The 18,812-nt window shown below is 42.1% G+C and overlaps 1 protein-coding gene across 3 annotated transcripts in view; it reads left to right on the top strand.

Annotated features, from left to right (window-relative positions):
* Positions 1-18,812, top strand: part of LOC111530450 (DNA-directed RNA polymerase III subunit RPC9) — a 39,586-nt gene that overhangs the window by 8,039 nt on the left and 12,735 nt on the right. The window contains exons 2-4 of one of the 3 annotated variants that reach the window (XM_023197648.2): positions 4,659-4,695; positions 8,041-8,139; positions 10,933-11,027. In XM_023197648.2, the coding sequence (XP_023053416.1) occupies positions 4,659-4,695; positions 8,041-8,139; positions 10,933-11,027 (231 nt within the window). The remainder of the gene's footprint in view (positions 1-4,658; positions 4,696-8,040; positions 8,140-10,932; positions 11,028-18,812) is intronic. The other 2 variants (XM_023197650.2, XM_023197649.2) reach the window with 2 other exon arrangements.

Raw genomic sequence — 18,812 nt, 5'->3', positions numbered from 1 at the left:
GCTGAGATCGTGCCACTGCACTCCAGCCTGGGCAACAGAGTGAGACGGTCTCAAAATAAATAAATAAATAATAGGCACTGTTTGCATGGGCCATTTGTGTATGTGTTTGCTTCTAAGGAAAGTTCACTGAGAGATCATTTTGTTCTGTTTATTTGGAATTCAGTTTCCCCAACTACTTGTTTACATCCATTTAATTGACTCACCTTTTTAAGCAAATTTTACAAGTTAAGTGTCAAATAGAACGTCAGCTTCAGTCATCTAATTCATTACTTGAGGAAATTAAGTAACTGCCTGCCTGTGGTATTGATTTAGACAGTTGTTTTTGTTTTGTTTTTTTTACTCAAGCATTGCCATGTTAATTTGCCAGGGCTGATTTTAGAAAGCACCACACAGTGGGTGGCTTCGACTGCAAAAGCTTATTTTCTGACAGTTCTGGAGACTGGAAGTCGAAGATCAAGGTGTAGCAGGTTTGGTTTCTTTTGAGGCATCTTGCCTTAGCTTGCAGATTGCATACTTCTTGCTATGTTCTCACATGGTCTCTCTGTGAGCACAAGTCCCTAAACGTTTTTCTAGACAGTCTTTAAAATGCATTTGGAGTATTTGCTTTAAACACATGTAAATAAAATGAGTACTATTTTAAGTCCTACAGGAGAATATGAAGTTTTTGTATAGGTAAGCAGTTTCTGGAAGTCTGATTGCATGTGAATATATTACATAATACTGAAGTGTTAGCTGTAGAGCAGACAGTTCTGCTTTGTAGAGATCAACAGCTTGTACATTTATAATTGCTAGATGTGTCTATTAAGTTCTAGTACCTCTAAAAATCTTTTAGAGGCCTGGTGTGGTGGCTCACACCTGTAATCCCAGTACTTTGGGAGGCCAAGGCGGTCAGATTACCTGAGGTCGGGAGTTTGAGACCAGCCTGACTAACATGGAGAAACCCTGTCTCTATTAAAAATACAAAATTAGCCGGGTGTGGTGGCTTATGCCTGTAATACCAGCTACTTGGGAGGCTGAGGCAGGAGAATTGCTTGAACCCGGAAAGTGGAGGTTGCAGCGAGCTGAGATCATGCCATTGCACTCCAGCCTGGGCAACAAGAGCGAAACTCTGTCTCAAAAAAAAAAAAAAAAAAAAAAAACTTTGGGGGAAAATGTATTTTACATCCTCAATTATAAGTTACAGTATTTTTTTTTTTTAACCTTATGGCATTCTTTATTTTAGTTTTACATTTTTATACTCGTTACCTAGAATCACCACTTGTTAACATTTTGATTCGGATATCTGCTGCCTTTTTCGTTTTCTCTTTTCTTTTTTCTTTTCCCTCCCTCCCTTCCTCTTTCCCTCCCTACCTCCCTCGTTCCCTCCCTACCTCCTTCCCTCGCTTCCTTCCTTTCTTTCTTCCTTTCTTTTTTTTGATTAGAGACACTTGAGCCCAGGCTGGATCTAAACTCTAGGCTGAAGCTTCCTCCTGTCTCAGCCTCCAGAGTAGCTGGGATGACAGGTGTGAGCCACCCTGCCTGGCATTCCCTTATTTCTTTTGCACAGGCATGAGCTTTCTCTCCATACACAGGTGCACACACTTACTTAACTGAACCGTTAGAGAGTTGTAGATATCAGATCATTTCACCCCTTCTTGAAAAAACAGGGCATTCTGTGTAGCTCTAATTGTCTTATCACGCTCAGGAAACTTAGCATCTACTATTACTAAGACAAACAATGTAAATTCATATTTCATCAGTTGTCATAATAGTGTTATTTTTCCTCCCAATTCAGGATCCAGTGAAGAACTGCACATTGCATTTAGTTGTCATGTTTCTTTAATTTTCTTTCCTCTAGAAATTTCCTTAGCTTCTTTTTGTGACATTGGCATTCTGACAGATGACATTGATATTTGAACAGTCTGAATCTAACCCAGTGGTTTTGAAGGCTGTTCCTCAGTTTGGAATTCTCTGACTGTATCCCCATGGATAGATTTGAATTAAACATCTTGGAGCTGGATTACTCTGAGGGATGTGTCTCCCACCTGGGAGGCGGAGCTTGTAGTGAGCTGAGATCCGGCCACTGCACTCCAGCCTGGGCAACAGAGCCAGATTCCGTCTCAAAAAAAAAAAAAAAACCATCTTGGGGCTGGATTACTCTGAGGGATGTGTCTTTCTCATGTGTCATATCATCATTGGTGCTGTGAAATTGGATAACTTGATTAAGTTGATGTCTGTCTGGTTTCACCATATCCTGTCCTGTTGCCAACAATCTGTCATTTAGTGGTGGTTACAGTCACTTCTCAAGAATAAAAACTGCCTTTAAAAAAATTTCCTATACATACAGCTTGTTTAGGACTTCATAAAAGGTAGATAAGGTACCTCTTGACATTTTATTAAATAAAGAAAGGCCTGGCATACATGGGCATTTATACTGTGAGTATTTGGCTGGGTTTAAAAAAAAATTTATCTTCCTGATAAAAATCAATGGATAGATCAGCTTCTGTCAGCCAGAGTCTGCAAAATGCAGTACTGTGTAAACATCGATTGTTCTCTTGATCCCAAAACACAGATTCATTAAAACTTACGTTTGTTCTAGAAGAGGCAGAGGCTGTTCTTTGGATTCTTGCATTACAATATTGACTTGTTTAGTGGGGTAGTAACTTGGAATGGCTAAGGACAAATTTCCCAGGGTGTGGAATATTCTGAGTGACAGAGAAGGGGCCATGATTTGGAAATGAAGTTTTAACGGTGCACCTGGGATGGATCCATTGGCCCCGAAGAGAAATAACATTCATGTGTTTTTCTCCAGTCAAGTATTCCAGGAAGAGATGTCTTAATGCCTCATATTGTGTAGAGCACAGGGAATTATAACTCAATTTCAAGCAAAGATAAGAGGAAGACAGTGGGCTGATTTCCTGATTAAGTAGGCAAAGATGACATGTGGTTTCACTTGTCATTTTCAATTTTAAATGAACTGCATCACATGCACTAATTATGCATTGTCCTTCCTGTGTTAGGTTCCTTTCAAATATGATACTCTGTGACTTGAGTGTGTTTGTGGTCATTTGGGCAAAGCAGCACTTTTGTGAAATCGTAGCTTGAATCACTGGTAGCATTTGGATCACTGGTAGCACAGAGCTGATTTGATTACAGTGCTGACATCACTGTGCTGATGACCTAAGGCCTAGGTCGAGCCCTGTGTGAACCCCTGTTGGTTTTGCTTTATTTATTGGCTGGGAAATCACCTCTCTGTTTGGCCTGTGCTTTTGAAATCTTGGGTCATCATTTGCATCATCTCGCTGCACTCCTGGTTTAAGAAAATATAGGTGTCTCTGTTGCACATTATGTCAAGTGCAGACCCCTCTACCTGATTTTTCAGGATTCTGCATTATGAATTTCCATTCATCCAGTCCAATCTCATTTCCCACAATTCCATAGTTACCTTCCACTTTGTTTAGACTTCTTACTGTGTGATCTTGAGCAAGTTATTTAATTTCTGAACCTTGGCTTCCTCTCTATAGAGTAGGGATCTTACAAATAGCTCCTACGTCAGACGGGTTTTAATGAGAATTAGCTGAGATAATATCTTTTAAAAATAATAGTCTTCCATTATGGAAATGTTAATACAAGTACCAAGAACTATTCTAAACTTTTAAAATTTGTTGTCTCACTTCATCATAACAGTTTGATGAGGTAGGAGGAGCTGGTGGTAATGGTAGTTGCACAGGTAGTGGTAATGATAACATTGGTGCTTATTGAGCACTTACTATGTTCCAGGTACTTTACATGTTTCCAGTGAACCCTGTGAACAGTCTTACAAGGCCGATACTATAATTGCCATTTCATAGATAGGAAATTTAAACATGAGATTAAGTAACTTGCCCAGATTCACATAGCCAAAGAATTCAGGAGCTGGATTTAGAATCCAGGCCATACTTTTCGACACTTGTTTCATCCCATTTTTATTGTAGAAGGAAAACTTAGGGAGTAATTAACTTAACTAAAATTCTCACAGCACATAAATGGCAGAGCTAGAATACGAACCCAAGTCTGATTTCAAAACTCTGCTCTTTGTCATACTGCACTGCCTCCAGACTGCTGAAACAATGCTTTCTGTTGTGCTATTGTAGGGTGGATTGATTGTGATTTAATATATGTAACATCGTTGTGTTTCTTCACTCAGGAAAGATGGCATATTGCCTGGATTAACTGTCACACAGGGAACCAGGCTTTTGGCCGCTGCTTGCCACCCTGACTCTGCCTGTGGAGTTGATGTAGGTGGTGAACACCCTTGGAGCATGGTGGATATTTGGCAGGATACTTGACCATGGCTGGAATTCCCAGTGGTGACATTAGTGTTAAGTGGCCCATTTCTGTTGATTCAGCAGGAGGACGTGGCTAGCCCAGGATGTCAGTAGCTGATGGGAGGCAGATAGTAATGGGGAGAGGACATGGCTGTGTGATGGGACAGCACTTTGATCCTAAGTCTGCTCTGAAATTGCCCACAGCTAGCTAAACTATGTTGGACTTAAGACATTTCTCAGTTTCAGTTTTAGGTTGTAGGCCCTAAATTCAAAAAGTGGACTACTACATCTTAACAGGAATTCTTTTACAGAATTTGATACCCAGAAAGGGGTGTGAGCGCCGACTGATGATAGCTTACTTTTCTTTTTCAGGAAGGATGCCAATTCTGCTCTTCTCAGTAACTATGAGGTAAATCGAACTGTTACATTTTCCTCTCTGATAGTTTGCCCTTTGCTCCTGAGATTGTTAAATTCATTTTGGTTAGAAATGACTGAATTCAGGCTGGGCGCATTGGCTCACGCCTGTAATCCCAGTACTTTGGGAGGCTGAGGCAGGTGGATCACTTGAGGTCAAGAATTCAACACCAGCCTGGCCAACATGGTGAAACCTAGTCTCTACTAAAAATGCAGAAATTAGCTGGGTGTGGTGGCACGTGCCTGTAGTCCCAGCTACTTGGTATCCCAGCTGAGGCAGGAGGATCACTTGAACCCAGGAGGCAGGGGTTGCAATGAGCCAAGATGCACCACTGTACTCCAGCGTGGGCAATAGAGCAAGGCTCCGTCTAAAAAAAAAAGAAAAAGAAAAAAGAAATGACTGAATTTATTTGGATTTTCCACTTTAAAACAAGACATATGGCACCATCTGGTGGACCCTTGGAATAGTGTAAGCTTGATATGTTATACATAGTACTTCAGGGAAGCTGGGAAGACTCTAATTTAGAGGTGGCAACCTTCTTTAAATCTCAAAGATTCTAGATCATCATTTGGGATGTAATCATAGTATAGAAGCTATGTCTAATATCTAAAAGTATTTTAACGCTGTTTCTGTATGCAAAATTTCCCATTACATTTTTTATGCTTTTTCCTAATTATCACCCTTGATATATTTGTATATTTATAATGCTTTTATCATTGCAAATAGTCTTATGGGTATTAATATCCTTATTTTGAAAGTGAGTTTAGGCTGAGCGCAGTGGCTCATGCCTGTAATCCCAGCACTTTGGGAGGCCAAGGCAGGAGGATCACGAGGTCAGAAAATCAAAACCATCCTGGCCAACATGGTGAAACCCCGTCCCTACTTAAAAAAAATAAATAAATAAAAGTGAGTTTAGTTGACTCGCCTTTCTGAATAGTAGAAATTAAGAAATGTAGAATTTTTGGGGCTTAGGGTGAGATTGCTGGAGAAAGGAAAAGAAGGAAACAGGTTGGTAAGACAGGAGATATTCCAGCATTTTTGCCTCCTATTTGGCACTAGCAAAACCATCTGATAGGCTCGCTCCAGGTGTAGAAAGAACCATTTCTACATTGACTGTGAATTTTCCATGTGCTGGAGTCTAAACTCAGGAAGACTCAGAGGAGGTCTAGAAGGTAGTAGGTTAAGCGCGGTGGCTCACACCTGTAATCTCAGCACTTTGGAAGGCCAGGGAGAGAGGATTACTTGAGGCTATGAGTTAGAGATCAGCCTGGGAAACATAGCAAGACCCCCATCTTTTTTTTTTCTTTTTTTTTTGAGACGGAATGTCGCTCTGTCACCCAGGCTGGGTGCAGTGGCCGGATCTCAGCTCACTGCAAGCTCTGCCTCCCGGGTTTATGCCATTCTCCTGCCTTAGCCTCCCAAGTAGCTGGGACTACAGGCACCCGCCACCTCGCCCAGCTAGTTTTTTGTACTTTTTTAGTAGAGATGGGGTTTCACCATGTTAGCCAGGATAGTCTCGATCTCCTGACCTTGTGATCCGCCCGTCTCAGCCTCCCAAAGTGCTGGGATTACAGGCTTGAGCCACCGCGCCCGGCCAAGAGCCCCATCTCTTAAAAAAAAAAAAAAATTAGCAGGGCGTGGTAGCAAACACCTACTATGGTCCTAGCTACTTGGAAGACAGAGGGGAGATTCCCTTGAGCCCTAGAGTTTGAGGTTACAGTGATCACCACTGTACTCCAGCCTGGGAGACAGCCTTTGAGACCCTGTCCCCAGAAAAAGCTCCCAGAGTTGAAGACAGCAAAAAGAAAGAAAGAAACCTCCCCCTTGTGCCCCCTACCCCGCCCCACAAGTTAGAAGGTAGTAGAATATAAACACAGTTGACCGTATTCTTTCCTCCCTAAAGGCTCAATCGTAAATGGTTGCAGCTTAGAACAGGAAGGAAATGGTCGAATGGTCATTGGCCAAGCCTTTGGCTTTTAGGAGCCTCCTTGTCCAGTTTGGACTTTGCTAGGTGTTTGAGTGTTTTATCCGTTGGGGAAACATTGCATTCATTGATCTCATGTCACTATTTCTGAAAGGAACAGCAGACGAGAGGGGTTCCATTGTATCTAGTAATAGTGTGTGAGCCTGCATTTTCTTCACTTCTCTGGTAGAATCTCTAAAACAGGAATGAGATTGAGATTCCCCCCTGCCCCCAGCACTAATGCATGTATGTTTTATCCTTGTGGGGAAAGTTTGCTTCTAAAGATCCATAGCATTTTTTCCTTTCTTTTTTTAGGGGGGTAAACTCTGTCTTATCACTTGCCTCAAAATTTTTATTTTCCAGAAAGAAATCGTTATATTAGATTTTTATACTAGAGAAGCAGAATTCTTTTTTTTTTTTTTTTCCCCAGATGGAGTCTCGCTCTGTCACCCAGGCTGGAGTGCAGTGGCACCATCCAGGCTCACTGCAACCTCTGCCTCCCGGGTTCAAGTGATTCTCCTGCCTCTCCTGCCTCAGCCTCCCGAGTAGCTAGGATTACAAGCACATGCCACCACATCCGGCTAATTTTTTGTATTTTTAGTAGAGACAGGGTTTCACCGTGTTAGCCAGCATGGTCTTGATCTCCTGACCTCGTGAACTGCCCGTCTTGGCCTCCCAAAGTGCTGGGATTACAGGCATGAGCCACCGTGCCTGGCCACATAATTCTTTTTTTTTTTTTTTTTTTTTGAGACGGAGTCTTGCTCTGTCGCCCAGGCTGGAGTGCAGTGGCCGGATCTCAGCTCACTGCAAGCTCCGCCTCCCGGGTTTACGCCATTCTCCTGCCTCAGCCTCCGAAGTAGCTGGGACTACAGGCGCCCGCCACCATGCCCGGCTAATTTTTTTGTATTTTTTAGTAGAGACGGGGTTTCACTGTGTTAGCCAGGATGGTCTCGATTTCCTGACCTCGTGATCCGCCCGTCTCGGCCTCCCAAAGTGCTGGGATTACAGGCTTGAGCCACCGCGCCCGGCCGCCACATAATTCTTTTTTAACAAAATATTTGTTTTAAGAAAATCTGCTTTCAAATAGTATATTTTTGAGATCAGAGGAGATTAGTGATGTATATATATTGATAGGAAATATTTTAAATATTTTAAATAAATTAATGAATTTGGATTATTTGGCTTATATAAGAGCATTTTTTTAAAATGTCATGTCTCTAGGACTCATTTGCTCAAATACAAGAGTTGGAAGCTGGGTGATAGGCAGGTGAAAGGAAGGTACTACACTTTCCTGTTTATCTTTCCAAACCACTGACCTTGGATAGATAATATTTCTCAAATTTATTCATAAACATCTTTTTTGTATCTCCTCCTAGGTGTTTCAGTTATTAACTGATCTGAAGGAGCAGCGTAAAGAAAGTGGAAAGAATAAACACAGCTCTGGACAACAGAACTTGAACACTATCACCTATGAAGTAAGCCTGGGCTTCTGGCAGACCTACCTAAAGTACCATTGAGGGAGGGAGGTTTATTCTCCCAGTGACTGGCTGCCGAAATCAAGATCGCTTTTTATATGATCTGAATAGTTTTATTCTAACCTGATTTTGTTTGTTTGTTTGTTTTTTGAAACGGAGTCTCGCTGTGTTGCCCAGGCTGGAGTGCAGTGGCGCGATCTCCGCTCACTGTAAGCTCCACCTCCCAGGTTCACACCATTCTCCTGCCTCAGCCTCCCGAGTAGCTGGGATTACAGGCATGCAGCACCTTGCCCAGCTAATTTTGTATTTTTAGTAGAGACGGGGGTTTCTCCATGTTGGTCAGGCTGGTATCGAACTCCTGACCTCAGGTGATCCGCCCACCTCGGGCTCCCAAAATGCTGGGATTACAGGCATGAGCCACTGCACCCAGCCATTTTTCTCTTACATAAAGGTTGTAGAGTAGAGACAGTGCTGGGAGTTTTCATGTACCCTTCCCATAGTTTTCTCTGTTGTTAACATCTTACATAACCATGGTACAGTGATCAAAACCAAGAAATTAACAGTGGTACATACTGCTAAACTAAGCTAAAATTTTATTTAATACCTTGTTTTCCCATTGCTGTCTTCTGGGTTCCAGGATTCAATTCAGGATACCATTTTGTATTTAGTTAACATGTCTCCATAATGTCATTCGATCTGTATCCTTACTCTTCCTTTGTCTTCCATGACCTTGACACTTCTAAAGGGCTTGTCAAGTATTTTGTAGAATGTCCCTTGATTCGTGATTGTCTGATGTTTTCTTTCTTTTTTTTTTTTTTGAGATGGAGTCTTGCTCTGTCACCCGGCCTGGAGTGCAATGGCCGGATCTCAGCTCACTGCAAGCTCCGCCTCCCGGGTTTACGCCATTCTCCTGCCTCAGCCTCCTGAGTAGCTGGGACTACAGGCGCCTGCCACCTCGCCCGGCTAGTTTTTTGTATTTTTCAGTAGAGACGGGGTTTCACCGTGTTAACCAGAATGGTCTCGATCTCCTGACCTCATGATCCGCCCGTCTTGGCCTCCCAAAGTGCTGGGATTACAGGCTTGAGCCACCGCGCCCGGCCTGATGTTTTCTTATGATTACACAGAACCTATGGCTTTTGAGGAAGAGTACCACAGAGGTGATCTCCCCTTCTTGTGTCATGATTTCTCGGGGTACATGATGTCGATGTTTCTTATGGCTAATGTTGTTAACTTTGGTCATTTGGTTGAGATGGTATCTGCCCGGTTTCTCCACTGTAAAGCTACTGTTTCTTTATTTCCATATTATGTTAGAAAGAATTCACCAAGTTCAGCCCATATTCAAGGGGAAGGGGGAGATTAAGCTCCACCTCTTGAAGGGAGGGATGTCAAAGAATTTGTGGATGTATGTTAAAACCACCACAGTAATTAAAAAATATTTTGTGGGAGATGCTTTGAGGCTAGGAAAACAGCCTACCCTTCCTTAAGCTTTTAACCATCAATGTTAGCATTCATTGGTGGATCTTTCTTGCAGTAGTTATGACTATGGTACAATTGCCTGAGAGTGATTTATAAATTTTCTCATTCTTTCTATGCTTATTAGATACAATTTTTTTTTTTTTTTTATTTTAAGAGGCAAGATTTTACTGTGTTGTTCAGGCTGATCTCAAACTCCTGGGCTCAAGTGATCTTCCCACCTTGGCCTCCCATAGTGCTGGGATTACAGGTGTGCACCACTGTACCCAGCTCATATGAGTTAGAATTCTTCCATAAGAAAAAGTTGTCTCTTCTGGCTGGGCACGGTGGCTCACACCTGTAATCCCAGCACTTTGGGAGGCCTAGGCGGGCAGATCATGAGGTCAGGAGATTGAGACCATCCTGGTTAACAGGGTGAAACCCCGTCTCTACTAAAAATACAAAAAAATTAGCCAGGCGTGGTGGCAGGTGCCTGTAGTCCCAGCTACTGGGGAGGCTGAGGCAGGAGAATGACGTGAACCCGGAAGGCGGAGCTTGCAGTGAGCGGAGATCACACCACTGTACTCCAGCCTGGGCAACAGAGCGAGACTCTGAGACTCTGTCTCAAAAAAAAAAAAAAGTAAAAGTTGTATCTTCCTACCCATTATTTTATTCACTCATATATATCCATGTAGACTCATGGCAATTTATTTTATTATTTGGGTTCCCCCTCTTTAAACAAATTGTTCAAAATATGATAGCACAATTGTCAGATTGAGTTTTTGTTTTTGAAATCAGAAAAATTTTCTTCTAAAATTTCATTAATTATTCTTCCTGTTCTAGCTACTGATTTTCTCTTTCAGGAATTCCAATTACATGAAGATTGGTTCTCCTGAATGCCTCTTTGTTTTATATAGGATTTTCTTTTCTTTTCTTTCTTTTTTTTTTTGAGACAGAGTCTCAGACTCTGTCGCCCAGGCTGGAGTGCTATGGTGCCATCTGGGCTCACTGCAACCTCTGCCTTCCGAGTTCAAGTGTTTCTCCTGCCTCACCTCCCTAGTAGCTGGGATTACAGGCATGCACCACCGCACCCAGCTAATTTTTTGTATTTTTGGTAGAGATGGGGTTTCACCATGGTGGCCAGGCTGGTCTCGAACTTCTGACTTCAGGTGATTTGGCCACCTCGGCCTCCCAAAGTGCTGGGATTACAGGTGTGAGCCACCGTTCCCAGCCTCTACAGGATTTTTAAAAACAAAATTTTAGAATTTTAATTACAGCCATTTCCTTCGTTTTTTTCTCGTTCAGGGTTGTCTTATGCTTGGCTTTTTTCTTTTTTTCCAGACGTTAAAATACATATCAAAAACACCGTGCAGGCACCAGAGTCCTGAGATTGTCAGAGAATTTCTCACAGCAATGAAAAGCCACAAGTTGACCAAGTAAGTAAATCTCTTAAGTAGGAAGAGAGTGACACATGGTGAAATGATGGCTGAGGAAAGCCATTCGAAGCTACGGTGTATTGATACTCAGCTGGGTTTGGATTTAAAGGAGGATTATAGTATTGTAGATGAAACAACTGAAAGTTAGACATAGGGACTAGAGTAAGGAACAAATCTTTTTTTTTTTTTTTTTAATCAATGAAGAAAGTTCATTTCTCCTAGTGATACTGTATTAGTGTGCCTGCTTATTCGGCAAAATTAGCAGAGAATAATTTACATTCTCAAAAAAGACGGGTGAGGGGAAATGGAAATGCCTCATGGAAAAGAAGGCAAATTTAGGTCATGGGTAGAGATCTCAATCAAATGGGCCAAAATACAGTTTATTTATATCTGCTAACTCCCAACTGCTAGCCTCTGACCACAGCATGACAAGATTGGAATCGGGGAACCTGGGCTCTAGTCCAGTTTCTGCCCCTTACTAGCACCATGACCTTGGAAAAGGTATTTGACCTCTCTGAGTTTCATTATCCTCACCACTGAGATAAGGATCATCTGCTAAACTCATAAGGCTGGGGCAAGGGTGGAGGGTGGTGTCTTCATGGAAACAATATGTGTAGATGTCCTTTTTGGACTCCAGAAGCCGTAAATGATGCAACCTTATTTATTAATCATTACTGTGAACAGGGCCAAACATTTCTATATTATTAACACTGCCTGTACCCTAACGATTCAATTCAGATGAACTTTATAGAGCGCTTCACTCCAAGAGCTGAGGATCAGGGCCACTTGGTTCTTACCTACACAGTGCCTCCAAGCCAAAATTGGTAGAACCAATAGTTCTACTCTTAAAGCAGGACCCCTCTAGCCTTCCATTATCTGGATGAAAATGAGCTTACTAATTTAGAAACACAAGTGAGTGTATTCTAGGCTAACGAAATTAATTCTTCTCTAATTACTGAGAATATTAAATGTCATGAGCTGATCTCAAAATGTTAGTAAAATAAGTTAAATTGTTTTGAAAGGAAGGAAATGTGATAATGTGGTAGAAATGGGGAAAAAACAAGACAGAATTGAAATATTATATTAATCAAGTACTAACTCTGGTTTGACTGAGTAAATGCAAGAGAAGACCTTCCTTATTTATTTATTTATTTATTTATTTTTATTAACTTTAAGTTCTAGGGTACATGTGCACAGCGTGCAGGTTTGTTACATATGTGTACAAGTGCCATGAGGAACAAATCTTAATGGGGTGTAAAAATCTTTTCTTGGCCGGGTGCGGTGGCTCATGCCTGTAATCCCAGCACTTTGGGAGGCCGAGGCGGGCGGATCACCTGAGGTCGGGAGTTCGAGACCAGCCTGACCAGCATGGAGAAACCCCGTCTCTACTAAAAATACAAAATTAGCTGGGCATGGTGGCACATGCCTGTAATCCAAGCTACTAGGAAGGCTGAGGCAGGAGAATTTCTTGAAGCTGGGAGGCGGAGGTTGCGGTGAGCCAGTGAGCTGGTGGTGAGCCAAGATCACGCCATTGCACTCCAGCTTGGGCAACAAGAGCAAAATTCCGTCTCAAAAAAAATAATAATAAATAATCTTTTCTTGGAGTCCCAGTTTGTATGACCTATTGCATCACCCCCACTCCCAGAATTCAGACCAAATTGAATGAAAAGTAGGGTTTACAAGTTAAAGTATTTTTTATAAAGTTGATCAATGAAGTCCTTTGATGTTTGTGTTTGCTTGAGGCAAAAGTGGCTTGATCGTATTCTGTGAGTTCTTGTAGTGTCCAGTTCTTTTTCTTGGTCTGGAATGAGTTCAATCTATTAAAATCGAAAACGTCATAGACCAAAGGTTTACATGAGAAGAAAGCCCAGTTTTTTTTGTTTTCTTTTGTCTGTTTTTTTGAGATGGAGTTTCGCTCTTGTGAGTTCATGCTGGAGTGCAATGGCGTGATCTCAGCTCACCGCAACCTCCACCTTCAGGTTTAAGTGATTCCTCCTGCCTCAGCCTCCACAGTAGCTGGGATTACAGGCATGCACCACCACGCTTGGCTAATTTTGTATTTTTAGTGGAGACATGGTTTCTCCATGTTGGTCAGACTTTTCTCAAACTCCCAACCTCAGATGATCCGTCCACCTCGACCTCTCAAAGTGCTGGGATTACAGGCATGAGCCACCGTGCCTGGCCAATTTTGTGTTTTTATTTTTTTTTTAATTTTTTTTTTTTTTTTTGAGATGGAGTCTTGCTGTTGCCCAGGCTGGAGTGCTGTGGCGCGATCTTGGCTCACTGCAAGCTCTGCCTCCTGGGTTCACGCCATTCTCCTGCCTCAGCCTCCCGAGTAGCTGGGACCACAGGTGCCCACCACCAAGCCTGGCTAATTTTTTCTATTTTTAGTAGAGACGGAGTTTCACCATGTTAGCCAGGATGGTCTCGATCTCCTGACCTTGTGATCCGCCCGCCTTGGCCTCCCAAAGTGCTGGGATTACAGACGTGAGCCACCGCCCCCGGGCCCAATTTTGTATTTTTAGTAGAGATGGGGTTTCACTGTATTGGCCAGGCTGGTCTTACACTCCTGACCTCAGGTGATTCTCCTGCTTCAGCCACCCAAAGTGCTAGCATTTCAGGCGTAAACTATCGTGCCTGGCCTATGTATACATTTTTGAATTGACTTGTTGATATCTGGAACAAATCCTGCTGAGATTCTGATTGGGATTGTGTTACATCTATAGGTCAGTTTTGGGGGAGAATTGACATTTTGACAATATTAGTAATTTAAGATCAGCCAGGCGCAGTGTCTCACACCTGTAATCCCAGCACTTTGGGAGGCCAAGGCAGGTAGATCACAAGGTTAAGATATCGAGACCATCCTGGCCAACATGGTAAACCCTGTCTCTACTAAAAATACAAAAACTTAGCCAGGAGTGGTGGCAGGAGCGCCTGTAGTCCCAGCTACTCGGGCGTCTGAGGCAGGAGAATCACTTGAACCCGAGAGATGGAGGTTGCAGTGAGCTGAGATCACACCACTGCACTCCAGCCTGGTGACACAGTGAGACTCTGTCTCAAAAAAAGCAAAAAAACAAAAAAAACTCATAATAATAATTTAAGATCAGTCAAAGGTTTAAAAAAACAACCCACCAATACTGAACCTTCTAGTCCATGAAAACAGTGTAGCATACAGGTTCTGCACAAATTTTCTTAGATTTATACCTATTTCATAATTTTGCATGCTATTGTAAATGGTGTTCATTTCCAGTTGTTGATTGCTGATATAGAAATACAGCTGACTTTGTATTGATCTTATGCCCTCAAGCTTTGAAAAATCCACTTATTAGTTCCAGGAACTTTTTTAGTGTATTCTTTAGGATTTTCTATGCAGACAGTCATGGTGTTTGCAAACAGAGTTTTACTTCTTTCTCATCTGTATGCCTTTTCCTTCTTTTTCTTATTTCATTGCCCCAGCTTGGGCCTCCAGGACGATGTTGAGTAGGAGTGGTGAGAGCAGACATCCTTAGCTTGTCCCTGGTATTAAGGGAATACAGTCCAGCCTTCACCATTAAGTATGATGCTAGTTTAGGTTTTCCATGGATGTCTTTTACCAGGTTTAGGAAGTTCAAATTGCTGAGATTGGATGTTGAATGTTGTCACTTGCTTTTTCTATATCTATAAAGCTAAAAAGATTTGTAGCCTTTTGGCTTATCTTTTTGTTTATTTTTTAGTAGTTAATGTAGGGATCCCTACTGGGTTACTAGTAGGGTTAATAATATGCATGCCTGACCATTTATAGTCCAGAGTTAATGTTTTACCAATTAGTGTATATAGGTCTCTTTACCTTCTTTTTGTGTTATGGTTATATTTATAACATATAAACTACATACATTGGAACATATAATCTACATACTATTAGTGGTGTTTTAACATTTACTTTTTTTTTTACTTTATTATTATTATTATACTTTAAGTTCTAGGGTACATTTACTTTCTATATTCTTACATAGTTTAAAGAACTTGAGAGAACAAAAATATCTTTTATGTCTACCCAAAATGTCATCATTTCTTTTGCTCTCTATTCCTGAAGTGCCCTGTGTCCTTTTTATCATTTACTTCACCAGGAAGAACTTCCTTTGGCACTTTTCTGAGAACAGGTCTGCTGGCTACAAACTCTCTTATTTGTAAGAGAGTTTAGCTGAGAATGTCATTATTTTCTTTCATTCCTGAAGGATTATTTCCCTGGATCTTTTCCTTCAGAACTTTAAAGATGTCATTTCAGTGACTTCTGGCTGTCACAGTTTTTGATTAGAAATCTGTGATCAGGCTAGATGCAGTGGATTACGCCTGTAATCTCAGCACTTTGGGAGGCTCAGATAGGAAGATGACTTGAGGCCAGGAGTTTGAGACCATCCTGGGCATCATTGTGAGACTCCATCTCTATATTTTGAAAAATAATTAATTAAAATTTTTTTTTAATCTGCTATCACCTTAACGCTAATGTGTCATTTTCCTCTGGCTGCTTTTAAGATTTTTTTTTAATCCCCTCTGTACTCTCACTGCTTCACTTCACTAGCCTAAAAAAATTTTTTAGGCCGGGTGAGGTGTCTCATGCCTGTAATCCCAGCACTTTGGGAGGCCAAGGCAGGCTGATCACAAGGTCGGGAGATCGAGACCATCCTGGGTAACACGGTGAAACCCCGTCTCTACTAAAAAAATACGAAAAAAAAAAAAAATCAGCCGGGCGTGGTGCTGGGTGCCTGTAGTCCCAGCTACTTGGGAGGCTGAAGCAGGAGAATGGTGTGAACCCGGGAGGCAGAGCTTGCAGTGAGCTGAGATCACGCCACTGCACTCCATCCAGCCTGGGTGACAGAGCGAGACTCCATCTCAAAAAAAATAAAATAAAATAAAATAAAAAATTAAATTAAATTTTAAAAAGATTCTTTAAGTCTTTGGTCTTCAATAATTTGATAATGATATGTTTCAGCTTTTTTTCCCTAGTTTCTTTGCTGAGCTTCTTGATTATGTAGATTTATGTTTCTTACTACATTTGTGAAGTTTTCACCTATTTTTGAAATATTTTTTCTGTCCCAATCTCTTTCTCCTCCTTTTCTTCAATTCCCAAAAACACAACTGGTAAACCTCTGATACTGCTGTACAGATCTTTGAGGCTCTGTTCCTTTTTTAAAAAAATTGTAGTTCAAATGGAATAATTTCTCTTTTTTTTCCTGTCTCTTTTTTTAATAGAGACAGGGTTTCACTCTGTTGCCCAAGCTGAAGTGCGGTGGCGCCATCAGGCTCACTGCAGCCTCAAAGTCTAATGAGATAATTTCTGTTGATCTGTTTGCATACGCACAGATTGTTCTGGCATCTTCCGTTATCAAGCCTACCAGTGAATTTTTCATTTCGGGTATTTTTCAGTTCTAAAGTTTCCATTTGGTTATTTGTTATAACTCTGCTCTTTTCTGAGAACTTATATTATTCCATTCATTTCAGGAATGTTTACCTTTTCCCCCAGTTGTTATAATAATTAGAATCTTGATAATCTTAACATCTGGGGTATCATGGGCTTGGCACCTGTTGATTATCTTTTCCCTGGAGAATGAATCGTATTTTCCTGATCTGGGTAATTGTAGATTGTATCCTGGGCATTTGAGTATTATATTGTTTAGACTCTGGGTCCTGTTAAACTCTGGTTTGTGTTTTAGGAGGCTGTCTATCTAATTAGGTTCAGACTTCAAGTCAGTCTTGCCTTCTGGGGCAAGGATTTCAGTGTTACTTGGTTTTGAAACTGTTGCCCTGCCACTCTGGGTCTTTGCATATGGGACTGGACTGGTGGTGTAACTCACTCCCTTCTCATTCCGGGTCTTTGCTGTTCTGGGTCTGTTCCATGCTTGCTATTTTGGTGCAGTTCTGCACATAAAATAGCTCAGGTGAATCTAGAATTTGTGTTGATTGATATTCAAATTTGGAGGAGTCCCCTTCTCTAGCTCTCCTCTCTGGAACTTCCCTACTCTCTAGCCCACATGATACCCCTCTTTGGGTCCTCTAGTCACAAGTTCCGATTTTCTCTCAAAGGTTTGCCTGCCCGCTTGTGTATGGTTGTTACTAGAGCTGTCCTTGGAGCAGAGCAGGGAAGTAGAAAAGGGAAAAGGAAAAAGGATTCTTGGGCACTGTGGACAGCGAGGGCTTCCAGGCTACACCTGCTGCTGGTCCCCGCCTGGGGGGCTGCCCTTGAGTTGTGAGCTCCTCCTGGGTCTCCAGCCTTTCTCAGTCCCCTGGCCAGAAAGATTGGATTTCTCCTGGAGTTGGAGCTACCTGTGGGGCCACCACAGCTTCACCAGGATTGAGGCCCTGAGACAAAAGAGGGGAAAAAGCCCCAAGAAACTCACATCCATCCTCCACTCCAGATGGTTCTCAAGTTTTGTTTCCCTCCCAGACCACCTGCTTTTGTTTGCTTTTCAGAGTCCTCAGGTATTTTTGTGTTTTTTGTCTGGGGATTCTTTTTTTTTTTAGACGGAGTCTCGCTCTTGTCACCCAGGCTGGATGCAGTGCAGTGGCACAGTCTCGGCTCACTGCAACTGCCACCTCCCGGGTTCAAGCGATTCTCCTGTCTCGGCCTCCTGAGTAGCTGGGATTACAGGTGCATGCCACCGTGCCCAGCTAATTTTTGTATTTTTAGTAGAGACAAGGTTTCTCCATGTTGGCCAGGCTGGTCTCCAACTCCTGACCTCAGGTGATCCACCACCTCAGCCTCCCAAAGTGCTGCGATTACAGGCATGAGTCGCTGCGCCCAGCTGTCTGGAAATTTTTCAATGTAATCTGTGGAGAGAGAAAAGCTTTCGTGGGCTTCCTTCATCTTCTCCTATACCAGAAGTGCTAACAGTTGATTTGTAAGGCCTCTTTTCAGCTCTTTGTCTGGGCTGACGTATTGCTTCCTAAGCCCAACATCTTTTCTACTCTAAGTATGGACAAATACTGTTCAAAAAACCTACAAATATACTGGCATTGTCTTGCAAGCCGATTCATGATTGGCCGTGATCTATATAAATATAAAGCAGACTGTAGAATTCAAGAAGGATTAATTTTAATTCCCTTTTTTCCATTAGTGATCCTAAAATCGAGGATTTTAAAAAATCTTTTTAAAAGATTTTCTAAACCTTTTAACCTCAACCCTTTGATTAATTGCTTGTTTCCATGACTCTGCCAAGAGCAAACACCACAGGCAGGTGGTGTCCAACAGCCAGTAGAGGGAGCGGCAGGCTTCTTCACTGCGGCCGGGCCTGGCTCCTCCTCTGGGAACTTGCAGCTCTTGTTATATTCGTGAGCATAACACATCCAGTTATACTCTTGTAGTTATTTTTAAATGTATAATTAAATTATTGTTGACTGTAGTCACCCTGTTGGGCTATCAAATACTGGATCTTATTCATTCATTCTATTTTTTCATAGTCGTTAACCATGTGCACTTCCCCCTACCTCGCCCACCCCACTGCCCGTCCCCTCCTCTGGTCTGCTACTCTCTGGTCGTTCTCCTCTCTCTGTCTCCAGAAAGCACGGACTTCTTGGTTACAGCCTGTAGTGGTAGCTGAGATTTTGAGGCCTGGGTGAGGACGTCAGTAGGAGGGTCAGAGGATGAAAGCACCATAAGAGTGCCTGAGCCTTGCTGAAGAAGGGAAAATCCAGGAGATGAAGAAGGGAGAGTTGGAAGGATCACAAAAGAATTGAGAAAGGTGTCATGGAAGCCCTGAGGGCAGGCAGTTTTGAGGAGGGAATGATCAGCAATGTCACATGTCATCAACA

The sequence above is a fragment of the Piliocolobus tephrosceles genome, unplaced genomic scaffold (assembly GCF_002776525.5).
Source record: "Piliocolobus tephrosceles isolate RC106 unplaced genomic scaffold, ASM277652v3 unscaffolded_75, whole genome shotgun sequence".
NCBI lineage: Eukaryota > Metazoa > Chordata > Mammalia > Primates > Cercopithecidae > Piliocolobus > Piliocolobus tephrosceles.
The sequence above is the reverse complement of the archived record's forward strand: the minus strand, read 5'-3'. Positions and strand labels throughout refer to the sequence as shown.